Source organism: Lepidothrix coronata, unplaced genomic scaffold (genome assembly GCF_001604755.1).
Source record: "Lepidothrix coronata isolate B3197 unplaced genomic scaffold, Lepidothrix_coronata-1.0 Scaffold262, whole genome shotgun sequence".
Taxonomy (NCBI): Eukaryota; Metazoa; Chordata; class Aves; order Passeriformes; family Pipridae; genus Lepidothrix; species Lepidothrix coronata.
The window spans coordinates 818,619-840,625 of NW_016690442.1; the positions used below are offsets into that span (position 1 = coordinate 818,619).

At 43.5% G+C, this 22,007-nt stretch overlaps 1 protein-coding gene across 3 annotated transcripts in view; it reads left to right on the forward strand.

The window, feature by feature from the left end:
* The window catches only part of ESRRB (estrogen related receptor beta), a 130,550-nt gene that overhangs the window by 79,384 nt on the left and 29,159 nt on the right, over positions 1-22,007 (forward strand). For all 3 annotated transcript variants that reach the window (XM_017835709.1, XM_017835710.1, XM_017835708.1), the window contains exons 2-3: positions 8,251-8,660; positions 17,943-18,059. In XM_017835709.1, the coding sequence (XP_017691198.1) occupies positions 8,251-8,660; positions 17,943-18,059 (527 nt within the window). The remainder of the gene's footprint in view (positions 1-8,250; positions 8,661-17,942; positions 18,060-22,007) is intronic.

Here is a 22,007-nt window from a genome sequence, read left to right on the forward strand (position 1 = left end):
TCCTTTTCTTGCTCACTGGAAAAGGTGGAAGGAAAATTCTGTTGTACGGGTGTTTCAAATGTGCTTTACTGAGCCTCCTATTGTGTGGGACTCATTCACAAGTGTCTGAAGGACACTGAAGGTACTTAGAGAGAGATTATAAGTGCTCTAGATAGGTCAAGTATAAAGACAGACACTCAAGAAGAAATGAAGGTCTAGCTGAGCATTTCAACAGGGATTGAGTTGCAGCTTTGCTGTGAGCAGGAAAAAATTGTTGAACTGCTGTGAGCAGTCCTCTAGATGCAGAAATAGCAGGGGAAGAAGTGGAAATGCGGAACACAGAATGATAACATGGCAGGGGGAAGGAAAAATAACGAATACCAAGTCAACCCTGGTCCTTGTTGTGCTGTGATATCAACAGTAACTATAAGCAAGAAGCATTAGCTCAAGTGCTAAAGCAATTCACTCTGGAGGGAGTGCCATTAAGTACACCAGAGGGCAAGGTACCTTCAAAAGGCGATGTGTTAATAAGAGAGGGAATTGGTAATATATGTCACACCTCCAGATTAATTGTCACTTCATCTGTGTGGTACTTCTTACCATTTACTAACAAGACTGTTGTCCTAAGGGTGAAGAGAAATTACAGTAATGAGGAGAGGGATGAAGGCTAGTAGGAAATCTATAAGGTCTTCTGCCCATGAGAGCCTTTTTTATTTATTAAGCAGCCTCCAGACAGTTTGCTGCAGCAGCTTTTTTCAGCATGAGCTAACTTGGGCTAGAGAAGATCTACCAATATGTAACTGGGCTCTGGTTGTGCAATGGGTCAAAGGGATAAAATATCTGCTGGGCATTAGACAAGCAAGTACTATTTGTGTAAGAGCCAGAATATGAGCATTTGCTGTTTCCATCCCTTAACTTGCAGAAGAACCCACCTTGGGCCTCTGTCATCCCTACTGACCAAGGAATATCTTCTTTCAGTCTACATGGCAAAACTGGTCTCATCCAGTGACACACTTCAGTAGATCTCATACAACCCAATTCTCTTCAGTAATACCAGGGGAACTGATCCCTGGAGATAGTTCTCTAGATAGGTTCTTGGCATGCTGGGACTTTGCTGGCTTCCTTACATATTTTCATTTTAGCTTCTTCAGGTTCCCGACTCAAAACTTCTTCCCCTGACCCACCATCAAATTATGAAGCAAAGGAAAAAAATCTCTATCTCCCTTCTGGTCAGGGGTGTAAGGCAGGCCAATTGTGATTCATTTTTACAAAATAAGCCAGGTCCAGATGCCCAGCAAAGCGAAAACCAACAGAAAATGGTTGTAATTGGAATTAGGATGGTGTAGCTCTTTTAGAATAAAATAGACCTTGTCAGAACCTGGCAGATGAGGGTTGTGAACTACAGCTTGGTATTCATGCTATGGAGTACAAGTCACACAGTGCTTTCCACTTCAAATTAGAGAGCAAGCTTTTCAGCCTTTTTGTAAGCTATGGTTTATGTTTCTTCCAAAGACAAGTATATATAGTATTTGGGTGGACGTATTATGGACCAATGCCTTGAAAACTGGCTGTCTGGGGCTTGCTACACTGTACAGAATAGGAGCATAGCCCATGCAAGCCAAAGGGAAGTATGACAGAACTCTTAGAAATAAGATCTGCACTCCAGAGAAAAATATTTAGATTGATCTGAGGTTCTGACTCTTTTGTCCTTTATAGCAATGCAAAATACTGTGATTTAAACAAAAAACCTAAAGTCTATCACTGGTAACTTGGTGATTTATGTTTATAATCATGCCCATCATGCTTGTACTACTCCACCTCTTGCCCACCCTCAGAGAGAAATTCAGTTTATCCTGGGAACATGATATGTTTCTGTGTGATAGAATAAGCCCAGAAAAGACTCCTGGACTGTGGCTGATATGACTGAGTTACCCACAGTTAGCCACTGTACAGGAGTAAAGTGGCACATTAGCAGATCCCACTGTTGTACAGAGAAGAGCTGTCACTATAGATAGTCTCTAGATGGTGTGTCTCTCATTTGAAGTCCATATGGAGTAGAAGAGCAAGAGAAACCAGTGTGGGTGCTGACCCTTTGCCTCCCTAGCATGTTAGTGGGTGTTCTCACAGCGGAGAGGCAGAGCTGGGAGCACGTGTGTGAGCTGTCCATGGGTAAGAGTAGGTTGACCAACAGGTGTGGGCGTCTCAGCTCCATGACATTAACTCTTTGCACACGTGACCTAAAATTACACTGGCTGTTATTGCAGCTGTCACATCTAGCCTGCCACTTGGAAAACATTATTTATTTCTGTGTCCTGTATCTAAAAAAAACCCACCTGTCAAAATTTGGCTTTTTACTGGAGTTGGAGACAGTGTTTGAGAAGCTGATCTACATTGTTTGTCAGCCCGCTGTGGGTTGCAAAGCTCTCTCGTGTGGCCCACAAAAGACACAAAGTCTGTGTTGCCAATGATGTGCACATCTCATTTACACATGCAGCGCAGATTTATGTCATCTGAGCTAACAAATACCGATAGCAAAAATAGGCCTGTACCAGAGAAGAGGTTGGATGTTTTATCCCTGTTATCGGTGTTTCTGCAAGCTAAAGCTCCTTTGGTCTTTCACGACTGGTTTAAAAATGTCTGTGCAAACCAGTGGGCTTTTGTCACAAGCTGGTGCCTGAAGTGAGCAACTTTATACTGGCAGACTTCTCAGTAAAACTTGAGTCTAATGTGAGGACTTCAGGACTAAAGTGCAGTTCCACAAGCACAGCTGTATGGCACCTGGAAGTTACAAGCTGTACAAGCATCTTGCCTGCAGGGGTTTCCTGTTTATGGTTCTTTAGAGAATGAAGATTTCATTCTGTCTGGAATCCACAACCAGTGTGAAAACCACCCAACAAAAGAGCCCATTTCTGACCTTCTACATTTCTCCTTGTGCCCAGAATAGAGAAGATTTTGCCTGAGGAGGGCCTGAGTGTTTTCTGTCTCTCTCTCCTTCCATCAGTTGATACTACTTTTACAGCTGTATTTCAACTTTCATTGTAATGATACTTTCAATCTTACTCTTGGAATGACATGCTGGCTTGATGACTTTGTAACTTTTTCAGGCAAGACTGGTGAAGGGACTGGACTACATGGCAGAACTTCTGGATGTTCAGATGCCCATTCCTTACCCTCCTCCAGGAAATTGGAGTGTAGAACTGAGCTATCCTTGCATTTCCTATTAAAGATGAGAATTCAGCCAGTAAGGAAGCTCAGCAGCATTGTCACTAAACTTTTTTTTGGATCCAGTTAGGAATATGGAGAGCTGCAATAGAGAAGGTACAGGGTCATTGTCTTAGGTTTACATGAGCACTCAGATGCTCAAATGGTATTAAGTTACTGAATTGTGGATACTTTTAGCTGATAGAAAATTCTTCTGGTGGGGAGAAGTTACCTTCTGTTACAAAGCTGGATATTGTTCTGCCTGTCTTGCTAAGCAAGTCTGAGTGGTGGGCCTTGTTTTTTCTTGAGACACGTGAAGGCTTGTAGATAAGGACTACTGAATTATTGTAATTTCCATATCCAGAAGTGGGGTTAAAGAGGTGAATGCAGTTACAAATTACTATTTCTGGAAAAAATAACCTCAAAAGATGTGCAGTAAAATAGCCTTATCTGCACCAATTCCAAACTTGTAATCCTTGAAGTTTAAAAGAAAAAAAATTGGGGCCAATATTTACTGCCTTAATTTTATAACACTAGTCTTTTGTCCCTTTCAGGTCCTGTCCTTCTAGCAATCTTTCGCTCTCTTAGAGAGCATTAAACTCATAAGCCATTAATGGCTAAATACATTGCAGAGAAACAGCAAAAGATGAAAGGCTGGAGAAGAATTGGGGAAACTGGTAACATTAACCCAATATCACTTTCCAAGGGAGAGAACACTAATGGATGAAAACCTAAAGCACAATCTCAACTTGGTCTAAACTTTTGTATTTACATCCAGAATCACTGAGATCAGACCATGCTTGTCTGAGGGCAGTCGTAAGCACATAAAGGCTAACAGCATTGTTAGTGATAAATAGCAGTGGGTTTATGAAACAGGAATACAGCAGACAATAACCTTTCTTGATACAATTAGATAATTAGCGAGCAAAAGGAATGGAATGAATAGACTGACTCTAGACCATGCATGAGCTTTTGACACAAAGCTGTGCAAAATCTTATTAGGGAAATTAGATCAAGTTGGGTTTGATACAAATCCTGTGAAATGAATCATGGATTAAATGACAGAGTGTAAACAGAAGGGTTAGAGATATTCTTTATCCTTCTGCAAAGGTGGTGTTCAAAAGGGCAGTGTTTTGACTGTAAATATTCGTTAGTGGAGGAAAATGTAAAGCAATCAGCCTCAAATTTACAATTAACTTAACTGAAAGGTACTAGAAAAAAGATCAGAGTGAAAAAAATAAGAGCTAGCCTGAAAAATTGAATGTTATGAACAGGCTTTGGTAAAACAAGTGGCAATTAGCACTGTGTAGTTTAAAGATGATACTGGATCTACTTTAGAACAAGGAGAATCTCCAAATTTCATGTTGCGCAGAGCACAGTGGCAAAAGCAGCTTATGTTCAGAGAGGTCCCGGTGAGACAGTAGCTATCAAATGATGTGAGCTGATGTGCAACCTGATGTCTGGCAAAGCTACTGCTCGGTCCATATGTCTGCCCGGCTGTGTGCTTTCCAGAGTGACTCTCCCCTGTAGCGCTGTGGCATTGCTCTGTGCAATTCAGGGCACCTTGCTGCAAGAGAGACCCAGGCAAGTTGGAACAAATCCAGAGAAGGACCACAAAGATGCTAAAGGGATTAGAAGGAATGACCTATGATGAGGAAAGGTGAAAAGAACGAAATGTTTAGAACCTTTAAGCCTGTTACATGGGCACAGAAATAGTAACGGAGTTTCCTGTGCCAGCACAGAGGAGAGTTGGATCAAGTCTCTCTCCTTTTACATTCCTATTAAGGTAACTAGAGCCGAGCAAAATGACTGTTCATCACTTTGAACTCTTTGCAAGAAACATTTAGCTGTTCTTCTTGAAGTTCAAGATGTATCTCATTGCCAGGGGACACTCTGACTCTGTTTAAAAATCATCACGGGATCTCCATGAGACTTGCAGAAAGTCAGAGGCCAGAAAAGAAAAACACAAGAGAAAATGGCTGAAGTCTAACCAGCACTCCCTATGTATTGCTGCCTCCTGGAAGGGAACAGGAGGGTCCTCAGCTGGAAGGATGTAGGGGGGTTGTTACTATCCGTGATTCACTATCAAACAGTCACTCTTTGCGTGCCTTGGGAAGGAAGGCTCCTTAATTGAGGTTGTGAGTTGAGAAGCCTGATATACCTTCTTTTTTTTTTTTCCCCTCCACTGGAGGGAAATATCTCAGTAAGTCCTCTTGAGGTCATCTATGAAAGTTAGGCTATTTAAGAAACAGAAGCTGGGATTTGGATTCTGCTGATGGAATCTGCCAGTACAGCTCATCTCTTTGTCATGCCTTTTTTGTAGTGTTGTCCTTACGATTCCAGCTCCTTTTACTGTGGAGTTCCTCAGTGCCAAACAGTGGTTTATGGTCATTTTGCCTTCCATTTTGACCCTAATCTCATGTTGCTGTATCCTGTGATCTTCATATCTTTACCAAAACTGCACTTCTCAGGTAGGGAGAGGCCTCAGAACAAGGCCAGCACAGCAGCTTTCAGCTTTGCTATGAGATGCTAAGATCTGCTCTCAGTTAGCAAAGCTTCATCTTTGCCCACACAGTCAGCTGGCATTACACTAGAAGTTCTGCGGTCTGTCTAGGAGCCCTGTGGGATTAGAGATGAATGCACCTGCGGCAATTATTCCTGTAACTGCTCCATGACCTCTAGTTCGGTGTGGCCCTCTAGGCAAAAGCATGGGCATTTATCAACTCATCACACTGTCTTTGAGACGGACCAAACTCTGGATTCCTCTCAGGTAACACCAGGCAAAGCAGCCGAGGAACATGAGATGCCTGCCCATACTCTCAAGGACAACAGTCTTGCCAAATAACAAACTTGGCTGATCGATCCCAGAGATAGGAGATGAGGTCAAACACTGAGGATGAAACAGAGAAGGGAGAATACTTGGGTCAAGTGAGATCATAAGGATGCGACTGTGAATTTGCTGCATATCAAACATCTATATTCCTATCAACAGACACACAGATATGATATATATATGTGTGCACTCCAGCCTTGCTGATTCACAGAATATTTTGTCCTGTTCCCTGATGGCTTTGACCTCTTGGCAGAAGGAGTTGCCACAAATACCAGGTAAATAGGCTGAAACTGAAATAGAAATAGAAATCACCCACATGACCATGGAATGGTAACTTTAAACCAACAGAGCTTCCAAAAAGAAAAGTGAAGCATCCCTAGTCATTCAAAATTCTTTGGCCATGTCATCAGAAAAATGCATGTGTTTAGTTTTTTTTAAAGCCTTTGACAAATTATCTTGCTGAAGGGAAAATTTAACCTCTCAGGTTAGTACTATTATCAATTAAAAGTGTCAGAGACAGAAAGAAAGGGTAGACATACCCTACCCAGAGAAGAAAGAGAAGTCAATTTTCAGCATGATAAAGGTTAACACGAATCACCCACAAAGATCAGTGTTGTGGTGTTTGATCCATATGTTAATGATCAGGGAAGTGGGTGAACAATGAGACTGCAGATGACATCAAACTATCACAAAAGACTGAAGAACCCCAGAGGATCTTAATAAAGCTGGGGGTGTAGACTGCACAGCACAGTGGTAGACGAGATACGCTGGTGACTATTGCAAAACATTGCACACCAGAAGGCAATAATTTGATTTTTTGTACATCCTAATGGATTCTAAATTAACTGCAGCAACTCAGGAAAAGATCTGAGGATTGCAGTAAGTAACTTTCTGATATTCTCTGCTGAAGAAATGGTAACAATTTAGATTTTAATTTAAAGAGGGGAAAAAGCAAACAGTGTAAGGAGTTATACAATAGATAGGCTGAAAATAACATTGAAAATATTGTAACATCACTACGTAATTGATGGCGTGCCTTTGTCTTGACTGTTGTCCAGACCTTCAGCTGGAGAAGTGATGGAGCAGTGCCAGTGTCATGCTGCTGAGGAGCTGGCTCATTGAACTCTGTTCTGGACTGAACAGAAATAGCCAGACTAGAGGAAGTTCAGAGATGGATGATGAGGCAGATAAGAGATTTGCAAAAACTTCTGCATGAAGAGCAATTATTTAGATAATGAAGAGCTGAATGAGGAGAACATGGCAAAACTACATTTCCTGAGGAGAGCCAGGACATGTTCAGGGAGTCTGAAAGGCTGCAAATACACTATAGGCAAATAAGTGGAATTTTAAAGTGGAATTAAAAATTAAAAATTTTAAGTGGAATTTAAAAGTGGAATTTTTTGCTTGTTCGTACACTGCACAAGTAATCTCTGGAACTCATTGCTTTAGATACCATAAAAATTAGCAGTGTTCTAAAAAAAAAAAGATTGAACATTTATATAAGGAATAAGACTATCTGTGAACTAAAACAATTTGGTAAAGATTCCATAGGCTTTAGAGCATAATAATCTCTTTAAGAAGTGGGAATTTGCGTGTCTATGCAAAAGCCCAATACTAGTAAATAGAAGAAAGATTAAGACTTAAGATTGAGCCAGAAGAAATTTTTGATCAGATTATTTTCCTTTAGTTTCTAAGATTCTCTTTTAGTGATGATAGTGCTGCAGAGTGGAGGGTGGAGTGGGGGGGAGAGGAGGAATTCAACTTGAAAATTAATCAAAGACTTCTGTATTACAGATTAAAAAAATGAAAATCCAGTCTGAGCAGGTCCTCTGCAGGGTCTGTTCCTGAACTTTTTGCTTAAAGCCAGGGCAGCATATTCTGAACATCTTTTTCACCTGGTCTGCCACAGGCAAGCTCATTTCTTTCTGCTGTCTCAGGGGTAGATCGTGCTCTGGGTAGATTGTGCCTGATCAGCACTGATGCCCCTTCCCAGCACTACAGCCTGTGAACAGCCTGATAATATGATCTACATGAATATTCTTGTCTTTATTCTAATATGAGTTTGTGGGGAGCAGGCGGGCTATTGTACTGATATTCCTGAAGAAGAACCGGGTGGGGTTGAACTGTCTGAGCCAACTGGAGTTGAACTGAGGTGGGAAAAAGAGGGCTCTCTTTTGACTAACCTGGAGCTGGGTTTTGCCAGGAAGTCGCTGAGTGCCTTTGCTCTCTCCCCGCAGGCTGCTCGGCAGAATGGCCACGGAGGAGCGGCACCTCTCCTCCAGCTGTGGGTCCTTCATCAAGACCGAGCCCTCCAGCCCGTCTTCTGGCATCGACGCCATCAGCCACCACAGCCCGAGTGGCTCCTCTGATGCTAGCGGTGGCTATGGCATCGCCATGGGTGGCCACCCCAATGGCCTAGACTCACCCCCCATGTTCAATGGCACGGGGATTGGTGGTGGGTCCTGCCGTAAGCGTTACGACGACTGTGCCAGCGCCATCATGGAGGACTCACCCACCAAGTGCGAGTACATGCTCAATGCAATCCCCAAGCGGCTGTGCCTGGTGTGTGGGGACATTGCTTCTGGGTACCACTACGGCGTGGCTTCCTGTGAGGCATGCAAAGCCTTCTTCAAGAGGACTATTCAAGGTACGGTGAGAAGGAATGGAAACCGCAGCATTCACTCCATAGAAGTAGAGGGCCACAGCCCCAGACATTGCTGAGACTGCAATGTCACATAAAAGGGGGAAGGGGAGAGTGCATGTAATGTACCTGAGTCTCCATCCTTTTGTATGCTTCCTCTCTCCTCCTAATCAGCTCTGGTCCTCCCAAATGAACATGGACATGAAGTTAGGCTATGTGGTGGTAGGAACTTTTGCCAAGTTCCTAGCCTGGCTGGCTTTCACTAAGATGCATCTTCTTTGAAGATAAAAAAACTAGTCACTGAAGAAGACAAAGATACCCTGTTTGTGTCAGTCTTACGAAGGATGAGAAATTCCTCAGGTGATTTTGAAAACCTCAGTGCATGCATGAATAGATGAATTGCAGTGCATTGCTCCTGCATGTACAATTCACATATGAAGGGTATGGCTGCCTGCCTGCCTGCCAAAGATGTGCTTGCAGATGTGCACACGCACAGCTACAATATAGCCAAAAGCAGGAGTGCATCCAGGTAACGTCCAACACCCATGGATGCTTGGGCATACTTGCTTACATGTGCCCCATGTGAGCAAACATGGCTAGACATACAGATACTCCCTTTATTTCCTACTTTCTCTAACTGGAAAAAGGACAGGATCATTCGTCTTCCAGTGGAAAGTGTATTGAGTTCACCCAACTAAGATGGGCTGACTGGAGACAAGGTGTCCTGTGAGCAAGCAGCTGTGTGTGTACTTGGCTGTTGGCTGGGGTTAGTCCACCACACCAGTACTGCCTTGTCTCCTGTGAAATGAAAGAAATGCACATGTGAAGAGAGCACTCATTTTGTTAATTGAATGGGTCTGATTGCACTCTGTTTCTGGGGATGTTCAACTCTGCAGTGGACAGAGGAGTCTAGGATGCAGTTCATTCCAGGTCTCTGCAAAAGTCACTATTTCTAGCTTGGTTTCTTAGATTTTAGATGACTCTCCTTCCTGGTATCCAGCTGTGGAAATAATCACTCTTCCCCACTGACACTTTCTTCTTTATTATGCCATGTGGAAATCATTGCCATCTTTGGGGCATTGACCAGTTCTCTGGCAGGGCTTTGTGTGATTTGTCATTGCTTAATCTCTGTGATTGAATGTGAATTTTTACTTGCACTTCTGACTGTCAGCATTGACTCCATCCCTCTTCCAGCTCTTGAGCCATTCCTAGCATTTCTTTTAGGCATATTCAGGTGCTAAAGGAGGGACAAGGTAGCACTCTGAAGCAAAGTCCTAGGGGCTCCTAATACAGGAAGAAACAAGATAAGTAGCTCCTCCTAGGAGCAATACTGGACCACCTCTGTGGCAGAGCAGAAGAGACCTGGAGAAAGAGGAGAAGACCTAGGAACTTTTGAAGAGTTTTCAGAAAGAATCAAAAGAAAATGATGCAGGGTAACAGTACCTAGAGCCTGTGTCAGCCTGAGTGATGTGTCAGCTGACTTAATCCCAAGAGGGGAGAGTGCTTCCTTCCAGCCTTCTCTCCCCAGCACAGCCATATTCTTTCTCCCTGTGGTTCCCTAATTGATTGCCTGTTAACGTGTAACAGATGGGGGAAAGAAATAAGTGGAAATCTCTCTCACTCTGTCATGAGACGCTCTGGCGACTGAGGTACCAAAATGCTTTTATTCCAAAGAGTGTGAGAGTCAAGTGTGCTGTGCCTGAGGATGAGCAATTTCAACTATGAAACTGAAGGCTGAACCCACAGGAGTCGGCAGCAAATAGGGCTGCAGAGTTTGGTTGAGTCAAGAAAGTGCACCATTCCTGGGGCTCTGCTGCAGTGCATGCGATATCCAAGCATAGCCCTGGGTGTGCAGGGAAAAGGATTTAAGGATCATGTAAAAGAGAAGGCGAGTGGCAAGAGCATTTACCAAAGGTATTTATCCTGCATCTTTATTATATTCAGTAGCTGTGTTAAGCATCTAACAGACCAAGTGAAAACATCTTCATTCAGTCTGCCAGACATTGCAGAAAGCATGCAGATGTGTATGTTATACCACTGCATTCCCTGCTAATGTCAAAAGACTTGCCATGATTTGGTATCTGGGAGTGGCATTGACTCAATGGTTAGAGCACAGAGATGGAGCGAGGACTCCAGGATTCCCCAGATGCAGTAGGTAAATTCATTATCAGGCTCTTGTGGTCTCAGACCAGCCACTTCACTTCTCTGTGCTTGAGTATTGACAGACGAAAATCTAATGAATACTATGACAGTACTTATTCTGCTGGCCCTATGTTAGGTATGCATGCTGCCATAAAATGAGTCTAAATCTGTCCTGAATTATTACACTATCTAGATACCCCTGATCATGAAAGAGAAGCTTCACATGAATTTGCCCTGCCAGCTAGCCCCACTCCCCTGCTACAAATGACCCCAGTCTGCCTATGGGGTTCTTTTAGTTGCATGAACTTATGTAAAACCTGCCTATCTTAGGGCAGGAGCATCTTGCAATAGCCTCTTCACTCCCTCTGCTGCTGTAGCAGAGCAGCGGGAAGAACGGCATTCAAACTGCAGACCTTATTTGAGCATGACAGCTCTGCAACTCACTTTCCCACTTAGCCAGATGAGGCCAGCCCGTCCTGGACAACACGAGGGCTGTTGTTTTTCAAATGACGGGGAGAAGATAGGCTAAACGCTAGCAGGGACACGGCTGGTTATCTCTGAGGTCACTAATATTGCTATGTGAGAATTTTCTGTCAGTAGGATTTTTCCAAAGAAATGTGGAATTTTTACCAAGTCAGATTTCCCCAAGAAAAATTTTAATTATAAGAAAAAGAAAAGAAGGCAGGAAAATCCAAACCATTGATTCAGTTCAAGATGAATTGGAGTGTTTGGTTTTGCTGAAGAAAGACAGGATCACACAACACATCCTAACCTGTCCCACAGATTATGGAGGGGTGTCACACCTATGACCTCTCACCTGTTGTGTTACACGGCCCAAAAGAAAGATCAAGGTTTGGAAACCTGTGTGTCATTTCCACTTTGCAGCACTGGAAATGCTTGAGATGGAAAAGTGAAAACCTGAAACAAGATGACAGAACATGCCACTGGGCTGCAGGCCTGTTCTCTCTGAACATGTTATTTTGAACCTAAGGTCTGGACTTCCCATGCTTTGAGGCAGAGCCAGAAGTTCTGAACCGACCTGACACATTTTCGGTCAGCTAGGCTGCCTGACAAAATTTAAATCATGTTTATCTATCATTGCATTGCATCGTGAGATTATATTCTACTGGCAATTTACATTGACCTCCATGGCGCAAGTGTCCTCACATGTGTCATGGATGTCACCTGACTGTGAATATTGTGCAATGTGCAATCTAGTGCAGATAGGAGAGAATCTGAATTTCAAGCGTGTTGAAGTGTGCTGCTATTGATGCTCAAGAGAGGTCTGATTTGAAACCAAAAATTTCATATTAGCTGAATGTAATGGAACAGGTATGTTACACGAAAGGTATTGTGTTTTGGATGTTTCTAAATTAAAACTTTTTGAATTTCTGTTCCGTGGAAATCCTGAACAATACTTTCATCCAAATTTAGGACAAAGGCAAATGCTGGCTTTCTTACGTGGTACAAATTCTTAATCTAACTCTATTCCTTCTCTGAATAGTTTACTCAGTAGATAGAGCATTATGTATCAATCAGATATAAATTTTTGTTCATCAATCATTACAACTAGTAGGTAGTTTTGTCTCTTTTGAATATTAACTGATTGCAGTGCTGTGTAACCATATGAGTCCTTTATTATTCAACATATTCATGACTATGACTACCCTTCATCTATTTTTCATCTTCAAATGGTGAAAATTAAGGCTATTTCTAAAATGACCCATTAATATAAAATAAAAGCTTAGGGCTCAGCAAAATAAATCTGAATTAAGATTTCTCTTTCTGATCTTTGTGAATCATCTCCTTGTGTGCATGGAACTCACACCCATAAGGTGATACAACAGGACTTGCGAGGAGTGATATTGGAAGAACTGGTTACTGGAGAGTCAGAGAGAAGAGACACATTTACCATCATCTTCTGGATAGGCAAGTGGTGTATCAGGCGAAGTTCCTGCATCTGTGGATTTCCTGTTGAGTCTTTCAAGCTTCAAACCCAGTGAGTGTAGCAACAGAACTGCCTTGTTGGTATGCCTTTACATCAATAAGGGGCTTAAAATGTGGATAATGCAGTTCAGAAGACTTCTAGGGATTTATAACAGGCTTGTAATAAAAGCCATAGTCTTCTAGGTTGTTGTTACGGTGCTTAGAGTGGCTTATGGGAAGGGAGCAGCAGTTGAGAAAGTTTTTCATGAGCAGAAGAGCATTGCCATCTACATGCACAAAGGAAGTCTTAAGTCCCTACAGTAGCAGCCATAGAAGCCAAGCACTATTCTGTCCTTCTCAGAAATGTGCCTGCTACTTTTCAGGTGGGAGTTCACAGCTTTCCAAAAGCTTCTGAAGCTTAACCAGGGAAAGTGCAGTATTTCATGATCTAGCACCTGAATGCTGCTTACTGTTCACAGATCTGTGCTTGGATTTAAAAAACCACCTCCAGTGCAACCTCAAGTCTATTAGTCTTGTGTTTTCTCTTGGCCTCAGTGCACAGAGAACTCTGTGCAGAAGGACCTTTTCTGTGCAACTTCTGTAAAGTATTTCTGTATCTGAAACCCTACAGACAAACTTGCTGCTGGTAGAGAGCCGCAGGGCCCATGTCCTGCTTCCCTGTGCAAGCAGGAGGCTGATTTGAGTTGTACTAAATGTCCAAGTTCTCTTTTGTGGAGCAGGAGCCAGGTGTGCCACCCTGAGGAGGCGAACAGTGCTGTTACACCTCTGCGTATTCCCTTTTCCTCTCATAGTGTCAAGTGCTCACATTTCTGGGTTTTTTACTGTTATCAGCACATGAAGTAAAATTTTAGTTAATCCAAGCACTAGGGCTTATCTCACCTGCTTTTTCAAACTCTCATTTTCCTGCAAGTGATTAACACTTGTGGGGAGCTTTGTTTTTGTTGGAGTATTTTTTTGTTTGGGGGGGGTGGTTGTTTTTTTTTTTTGCTTTGTGGGGTTTGAGGGTTTTTTTTGTGTTGATATTTTTCCTTTCCAAAAATAAGAGCCTCTGTTGATGTTTGTATATACTCAGGCACCTAGATCAGGGACATGTCCCTTGAAGCATAGGACAACCCTGCTGAAAATCAGGTTGCTTATTCAAGTTCCTAAATGAAGCTTTACAGGTTCAATATTTGAATTCCTTTCTTTGAAAACTGGAGCTTAAAAATAACCTTTCTTACCTCATGCAGATCATTGGAGAGATTTTCCTCTGACTTTTACAAAGTACCTCTCCTCACATCAGGACTTGGGCTATGATGCCTCATTTAGATGGGCTAATTTAAGTGAACAGCAATGAAGAAGAAACCAGAAAAAGAGAGATGGGTTTTCTTCAGCAATCAGACGCTGAAAATTATTTAGCTTTAAAGACTTTCTTGGTTATTTCTATCTAGTCTTTCCTGAGTTTCCTTGTGGAAAGGCTTTCTAAAAGGTTAGAATCAGGAAGCAGGGAGTAGCTTGTGCCCTCAGTGCTGTACTAATTCCAAACTCAACTCTCCGGAGGAGCCCCATCCACAATTTAAGAAGGAGCTGGGTAGGACTTCGCTGTGCTCCCCAAGGTCAGGGAGGCATTCTCCTCTTCCCAGTCCCTCCCATTCCAGAGAATTAGGGTGAATATAGGATCTCTTGAATGATCCAGATCTGGTGTACAATTTTCAGGTGCTTCTATTATGTGTGCACTGGAAATGATATTCCAAATTGTTTAACAGTCAAAGGTCTAATTTTGCAGAAAATAGGGTAATTTTGCAGTTCTCCAGCATAAAAAACATGATCTATCACTTTAACAGTCCTCCGCTGTTTCTTAGTATCTCTAATCTAAAGGCTTTAAAGTACAGTTAAACCTTAATGAATAAAGACTCGAAATCTTCCCAGAAGGTAGGTTTGGTGTTCGTATCATTTTGCAGATGAGCAAACTAGGACACAGAGAGGAAGTGATTTGCCCTCCAAGGGGACATGTGAAGAAATCCAAACTGTGATCCTGTCATTCATCACTTGATTTTTTTTAAGCCATTTTTAGGTAAATCTTGTGCTGTGGTATCGGTGAGGTTCTACCATTTTTTTTCAGATCAATGTAAATATTATCTAGGTAAAGGAAATCTCTCTAATAAGCAACAGCTCAAAGCAAGGCCTTGCCTATCAGATTATGTGTTTTTTTCTGACCTTTCCTTCTGGGTCACATAATCTACTGTTCATTACACACAGAGACTTGACTCAAATTCTGTTGTTGCATAGAGAGTTGCAAGTGCACCCTTGTATGCTGACACTCTTCTGCAGGACTTTGCAGCACCCCCAGCTGCGGCAGTGAAGGGGAATCTCTCTCTGAGCCCCCTGCGCTGGCAGCTGGGCTGCTGGTGTGACCGCCAGCCACTGGGAGGTTGTTGGAATTTCGATGAGTTAATCTCATCACTTTATCACAGGGCACTTACAGAAATTACAGGGAGCTGTGAGCAGCTCACTGTGCTGGCAGCCAGCCCCAGGACCCATAAAAGAAATTGAGACACAAAAAAAAAAAAAGTCAGAGAACTTTGTTAAACTTTTGGAGATGATAGTTTTTCATGATTGAGTTCTGCTTGGGTAATGCTGATTGTGCCTCCCCTGGTCATGTCGCTGCTTCCTGCAATAATGGCAGGTATTGCCCCCAGCTGTGGCTCTCAGTCCATGCAGCACACAGCATGTTTTTGGGCCTGGCATAAAACGCCATTTGCTTTGGCAGCATTGTCTTGTGTGAAAAGGGTACAGTGAGCCTCACCTCTAGCATTTGCACCTATAGAGAGGACTGTAAGAGCCTGTGTTAAATGTGAAGGCAAACAAGCATGCTGAATGGGATGTCCCACCAGTGCTGAATGTATTTTTTCATATGTGCTAACCAGCAGACTATGGGGCTGCTGCACTACCTGGTGACCACTGCTTTGCTGTCCAGGAAGGGGTGCTTGCCCAGTGCTCACTCTCCTCTGGCTCTGCTCCTTTAACAGTCATGATCTCAGTACAGAAATGCCTTTGAGAACTGCTGTGTGCATCCGGCATGTGTATGGTAACTATTACCTGCACATACTCTGACACTGTCACATATATTTTTTGTAGACCCTTTTCAGTACTTTGCTTGTCGAGGGGACCAGGGCCTGGAGGCATGGGGAAGTTGGGGGATCTTCTTGACGCTGTGGAGGGACCTTGAGCTTTCAGATGAGGGCTGTCACTGCCTCCAGCTGCTATAAAGGCTCAGTGCCCTTGGTGTAGTGTCTCTGTGTAAGGGGTTAAATTTTTGGCCTTTGGACCACAAAACATGAAATCTTGTGTCTCTCGAGAACTCTCATCCTGGGTTTGGTGAGAAAGGTTAACACTGAAACAAAGGCAAAACTTTAACAAAGTGAGACTCTGTTTGAGTTTTTTCCCAGGTTTGTTCCTGCTGCATTCCTTCCTGCGTGGGGCACAGAAAGTATCTGATCATGAGATCGTGGCCACCATACTCATGGGTCTGTAATGTGCTGAAACTCTGTGTTTAGAGCAGGAGTTTGTTTATTACCTTGAGATCAAGCTTGAATCTCAATTTCCAGCTCTCTGAGAACGTTGATACGTGGCTGGCTATTGAAATTCAGGTGCTGCACAATGACGAAATACAGCCTGAACGGAAGCAACTTGTGCAGCACACTGTGCTCCTGCAGACAAACTGTATTTTGGGGGTAGATGAGCAGTGGTGAAGAATGGGGTGGCTGGGGTGGAGCTTAGGGTCAAGTTGCAAGTCTTGTGACAAAACAAGAAGCAAGAGGTAGAATGTTTGTAACTAACAGGCCAATCACCTTTAGGCTTTAGGGGCTGTGTGCTCCTGGAGTTTCACCCAGAATGGGCCAAGAATACTGAAATAAACAGTGCTTTCTTTCTAATGAATCTGTGCTCTGCTTTTCCACTCGGATTTTCAAGGGGCTTTCCAACAGCTTGGTTAGCCCCAAGGTCTAATCACCACACCCAAAGATTGATATATATCAGATTGTTGATCTTTATTTAGAGAGGGAAGGGTCTTGCACTAGAATATAAAAATCCGTTACAGAAGTAGGAACAAAAATCAAGTCCTGTCCCAGTGTTAACAAACTGTAAACTCTGCTTCTAATCTGATGCTTTACAAAGTCCATACTGTTATTGTCTCAGCTCTTACCTACATTCCTCCCTACAGCTCTGATTGAACTCCTGAATCTCAGTTTCCTTCCTTTGATCATCAGACCAACTTTTCCATTCTCCTGAATTGACTGTAGAGCTTAGATACCCTTTTCAGTGCTGCCTGATTTACCAGTGTCTAGTCCATCCCCACAGCAAACATTGAATAGCCCTCTTCAGAAACATCATCTCAAAATGAATGGCAGGATGGAGACAGCTGTTTTTGTTTGTTGTCTTCTAGTATTAAATAATTGTTACCTTCCACTGTCATCCAGCATAATTCCACTTACATCCTCATATCAGACCCTTGCTCCATGTTTCAGTTACATTCTTGGCTTCCAGTACAATACGATTTGACTAGAAATAAATTTGGGATGTTTCTTTCCCTGTTTTATCTTGGAGACAGTGTTGCAACGTGATCATAAACGAAAAGGAAATGAGAAGCGATAATGGTCTGTGCAAAGGGATGAGAGGCAGGTGCACAAGAACTAATAAAGTAAAACTGTAAAGATTTGCACAGGTAACCTATGTTCATTTTACAGGACGTCTTATCTCTTTCTCAGTCTAGACCTACTGCTTCCCTGCTACCTGTAGTATGCCTGCTGGCAGGAGGAAGCAAAGGAGAAAATGCTGGTTCCCCAAGCGAGGCAAGAAAGGACAGATGACATCCGTCCCACAGATGTGGAGCAAGACTGGCAGCAAAGGAAATGCTGCTAATGTCTGAACTGCTCCCATGCTCAGCCCTGGACTTCAGGGAACAGGCCAGATTATAAAGGGTGCAGCACAGGGGACAATGACATACCTAGAGGACACGTGCCTGAAAGCCCAGCATTGCAATCAGCCCCTTGGATAGGTCAGCTGGCTGTAGTCTCAGAGGATGTGTCTGTGCAAATTAGCGAGCAAACGTACAACATACACAGACTGATGGTGTTGGGAATATCTGGGCACTACAGCCTGTCCCTGGATCAGTGGGGAAAACGTGATTCCTGGGTGACCATCTCTGTGTTTTGATTTCAGGGAATATTGAATACAGCTGCCCGGCTACCAATGAATGTGAGATCACGAAACGGAGGCGCAAATCCTGTCAGGCCTGTCGCTTCATGAAATGCCTCAAAGTGGGGATGCTAAAAGAAGGTAAGAGAGTTAGAATGAGAATTTTTCTCCGTCCTGACAGTGCCTGGGACTCCAGGCCTTGCAGGATCTCCGAGGCTAACTACTTACTTGCCTACTCTGGCTTTCTGAAGGAATCTTTTTACAGGCTTTGTAACAGAGTCAGGATGGGCAGTGACTAAGAGGGCAGTTGAGAGAGGAGAGTGGTTCTAGTCAGCACCCTTGTGCTAGGATATTATTTCTACTACTTGCAAATTTGACAAATAACTGGAAACTGGCTGTGCCAGACTGTTTCCTTTCCCAAACTAACCCTGCGCTGGAGGGTGTTGCTCTTCTTTCCCTCAGGTCATTTTTCATTTTTGAGGAGAAGAAGCTCTTTCATGATCATGACTGGGTTGGCTGGATGTCATAAGGGAAGGACAGAGTTAGTGCACAGCTGTGGCACCCTGTGCAATGAAGGTCTGCCCATATTACCACTCAAGAGACTTTCTGAAGATGGGTGGTAGCACAAGTTTGTCTGGGAGCTGTGGATTGCTGCCCTGCATGCTCAACCTATGTTGTGCTCAGTCTATTGATGTGTTCAGAGGTCTCTGAGCAGTATTCAGCTTCTCTCTTGTTCTGTTTTTCCTCCTCCTCAATCCTTGTCCATTCAAGGTGAACCATAGGGAATTCAGTGGCAATTAAACACATTCTTATAGATTGACTTTAAAACTTTGTTTCCCTTGGGTCCCTCTGGGAAAGGCAATGAGGGGAGGAGGGGGAGGGAAGGAGAAGCATTGCATGTAACCTCCTGCATTGCTGTACCTGGCAGAGCATGGTCCCCTCAGCTTAACCACAAGGAACAGCAGCTGGCTGTGGACTGCAGAAGTCCTGTATGCTGGAGCCAAGACACTAGCACACAACTCTCTTCCAGGTCATAACATCATAGCAGCTGGTGATGAATTGTATGATGTCACTTGAGTGTGTATTCCTTCTCAGTAGGGCTCTCTCATTTCTTGAGGGGCAGGTTAATGGCAGCCAATGTTGTAAAGAATGTAGATTAGGTGTTAAACCAGTTTTGTTCTTTGATGGATGTGTGGTTTCTGTCATTAAAAATCTTCCTTCTAGAGCACACCAGTTACCAAGGGGCAGAGATGCAGACTTATGTAGTCTGGCCCACCCTGACCTAGATGTAGAGGTGGTAGACTCAGAGGATCTTGATCTACTGCTGAGAAGGAGGCACCTGCTTTGTAGTTAGAGAGGGACCACTGAAAACCTGCTTCTCCTCATGTGATAGTTCAGGGAGGGGATGTATCCCCTTTCCCACGTGCCAATGCACACTAGTGACACTGGCTTTAGTGGGAGCGCAGGTTTATAATGCACTGTAGCCTATTCATATGAATCCCATAAAACAACCTTAAAGGCCTGTAGTGGCTCCAGTCACTGGAGCAGCAGAGCAGCAGCATGGATCCAGGCTTGCTGGCTGCCTATATCTATGCTGCCCTGCATCCAAGCAGTTGAGTCTCTCAGAGCTGGCAGCTGTTGAAGCGGAGTCACAGGAGCTGGTGCTGGCATGCTGACTGTGTGGCCAAGGTGTCTTCTGCTTCCAATTTTGGAAGTTCAACACTCTTCAGAGCAGGGTCCTGTGAAGGTTTTGTGTCTTAGCTTTCAAGCTGTGGGAAAACAGTTAACTCCTTCCAGACCAGAGTTAGTCTGGAAAGCAGCATAGATTCACTCACACTATGCTGTGCATGAACTCCTGAACTCTATGGGATAGTACTCATGGCAAACTGAAATTTGACTCCAAGGCTGCTTTTATTAGTGTATTTAGTTATTCATATCGGGATTGATCCGGCATCATTAAAGTCTCTGGGGAAGGGTGGTTTGCTATTGATGTTAGTGTATCTGTGATCCTGCCCATAATGTTTAGTGCTGTGGAATATACAGCATAAAGATTTATTGATACCAATGGGATACAAGATCTCATGATAATATCAAGAGGAGACTACACTAGCAATTTGCAAATAGGACTCCTATGCCCTAACACAGAGTGGTCAAGTGATGTTGGTCAGGCATTTTTTTTCTCTTTCTTTTGCTCAGTATTCCAAGCTGATAAATAAAGGTCCTACTGCTTTGCTTTGCAAAAGGATTATGAGGACCAATTAGTTAACTTTATGTGAAGCCTGGTGGAAGCACATGGTATTAATATACAGAATTCAATCAATACACATCTTTAAAAGCCAAATCCAAGAAGGAAGAAAAATGGTTTTATACTCTTTGGTTTCCACAGAGCCAGGAGTTTCTAGAAAGAACAAATCCACAATTGTTTGATTTGCTCAAAATGCAGAATTGACAAGGGATTTTGGATTAGAAAGGGTTCATTAGTCTTTTCCATCGCTGATCGGTCATCTTATTAGCTCATCCATTCCTTTTCTGGTGCCAAGTGTTCCCAGCTGTACAGTTCTAATACTTTAACTGTTTTTAAAAATCCCCAATGTCTTGGTTTCCCCAGAGAGCCTATTCTACAGTCTCCAAGCATTCATTAGGACAAGATGTATCTTGATATTTGAGCAATGTTTTTTTTTCCCTTTCAGTAGTTCCCCTTCCAATTTTCCCTTGGTGTATCTCTTCATCCCTGGATTCATCCATGGCAGAAGGTTGCTAAGCCATGTTTTTCCTCCTGCTTGGTTATCACAAGTTTGAAGGAAAACAGTTGTTTGTTTAAAGGCAAGATCTAGAAACCATTTCTTCTCTTGACATGTTTCTCCTTGATGTCCTTGGCAGAGGGTTTGTAACTTAGTGGGGATGTTTCTGGGTCAAGGAACTGTTCTTTTGTTCAAGAAGAAAAGTGTGATATTCCATTAGTAACTAATTAAGGGCTTCCTGATTTCTTCTCATTTTCCGGGTTATTCTCACCATACCCGATGTACATATCATTTCCTGCCTGATGGGCCTGTGGCATGAACCTGTTCTTCAAGCAGAAGGCACCAGTACTCAAAGATGGCAAAAACAAGTAGCCATGACTTCAAGTTCTGCCTAATACTTGAAGTGCTCAGCTTGATGCTGCAGGAGGGACTTAGGTTCTCCCCTTGGAGCCTGCATATAAGGTCACCAGACATCTCTCCTCCCTACATGGGCTGCAGCTAGGCAAACAGCTGTGAATGTAGCCCTTTAAGATCTGGGGAGACTTCCCCTAACATAGAAGTGCAGGTTATTCAGGCAATGCTGAGTGAATGAGGATCAGGGCAGGAAGAGAGCCAATGGACCAATCAATAGGTGTCTCAGATATCCAGGCCACTTTCTTTGAGAGAGCTCCGATCAATGTATTGCAACAAGGGAACTGCACGGACACCAGAGCTTTGCTGTCTCAGGTTCTCCTGTCGTGACGCTGCAGGGCAGGCAAGACTCACTGGGAAAAGTGGCAAGCAGAACACTCTGCCCACGGAGCCCAACTGGCTCAGATGTCTCAAGTGTCAGCCTGTCTGGATGCCTGTCTCTCACTTTCCTCTTCCATCTGGAATGTGCCCCCAGAGAGCATTAATTAGCCCTCACTAGCAGGCTCATATAGGAAGCTGCTGAATCTGGAGTCTAGAATTCCAGCAGATTCCAGTCCCAGTGCCCCTGTGGAGAGGCATTGTCCCCAGAAAACCTGTGCTCTGCTGCTCTTGGCCTTGCTGAAGCACCAGCAGACAGTGGGAAATGAGCATCTTCACAGCTTTGTCCAGTAGAAGGGCACACCCCTCTGCTCTGCAAAGCTCAGGGAAACCTGAGCAACCTGTGATAATGCTCACTGCAAATGGAGAAGATGATACCTACATTCATGTCTGGCCAGTGGGGATGGCCAGTAAAAGAAAGCATGCCCTCCAACTTGCAAGGGAGAGGCATTTTTCAGAGCTGGGCATCCTTGGTTTTGTCCACTGCATTGCCTCTTTGCCCCCATCACTGTCTGTCTTGTGACTACAATGACCCAATATAGCTCTTTAACTCTGGGTG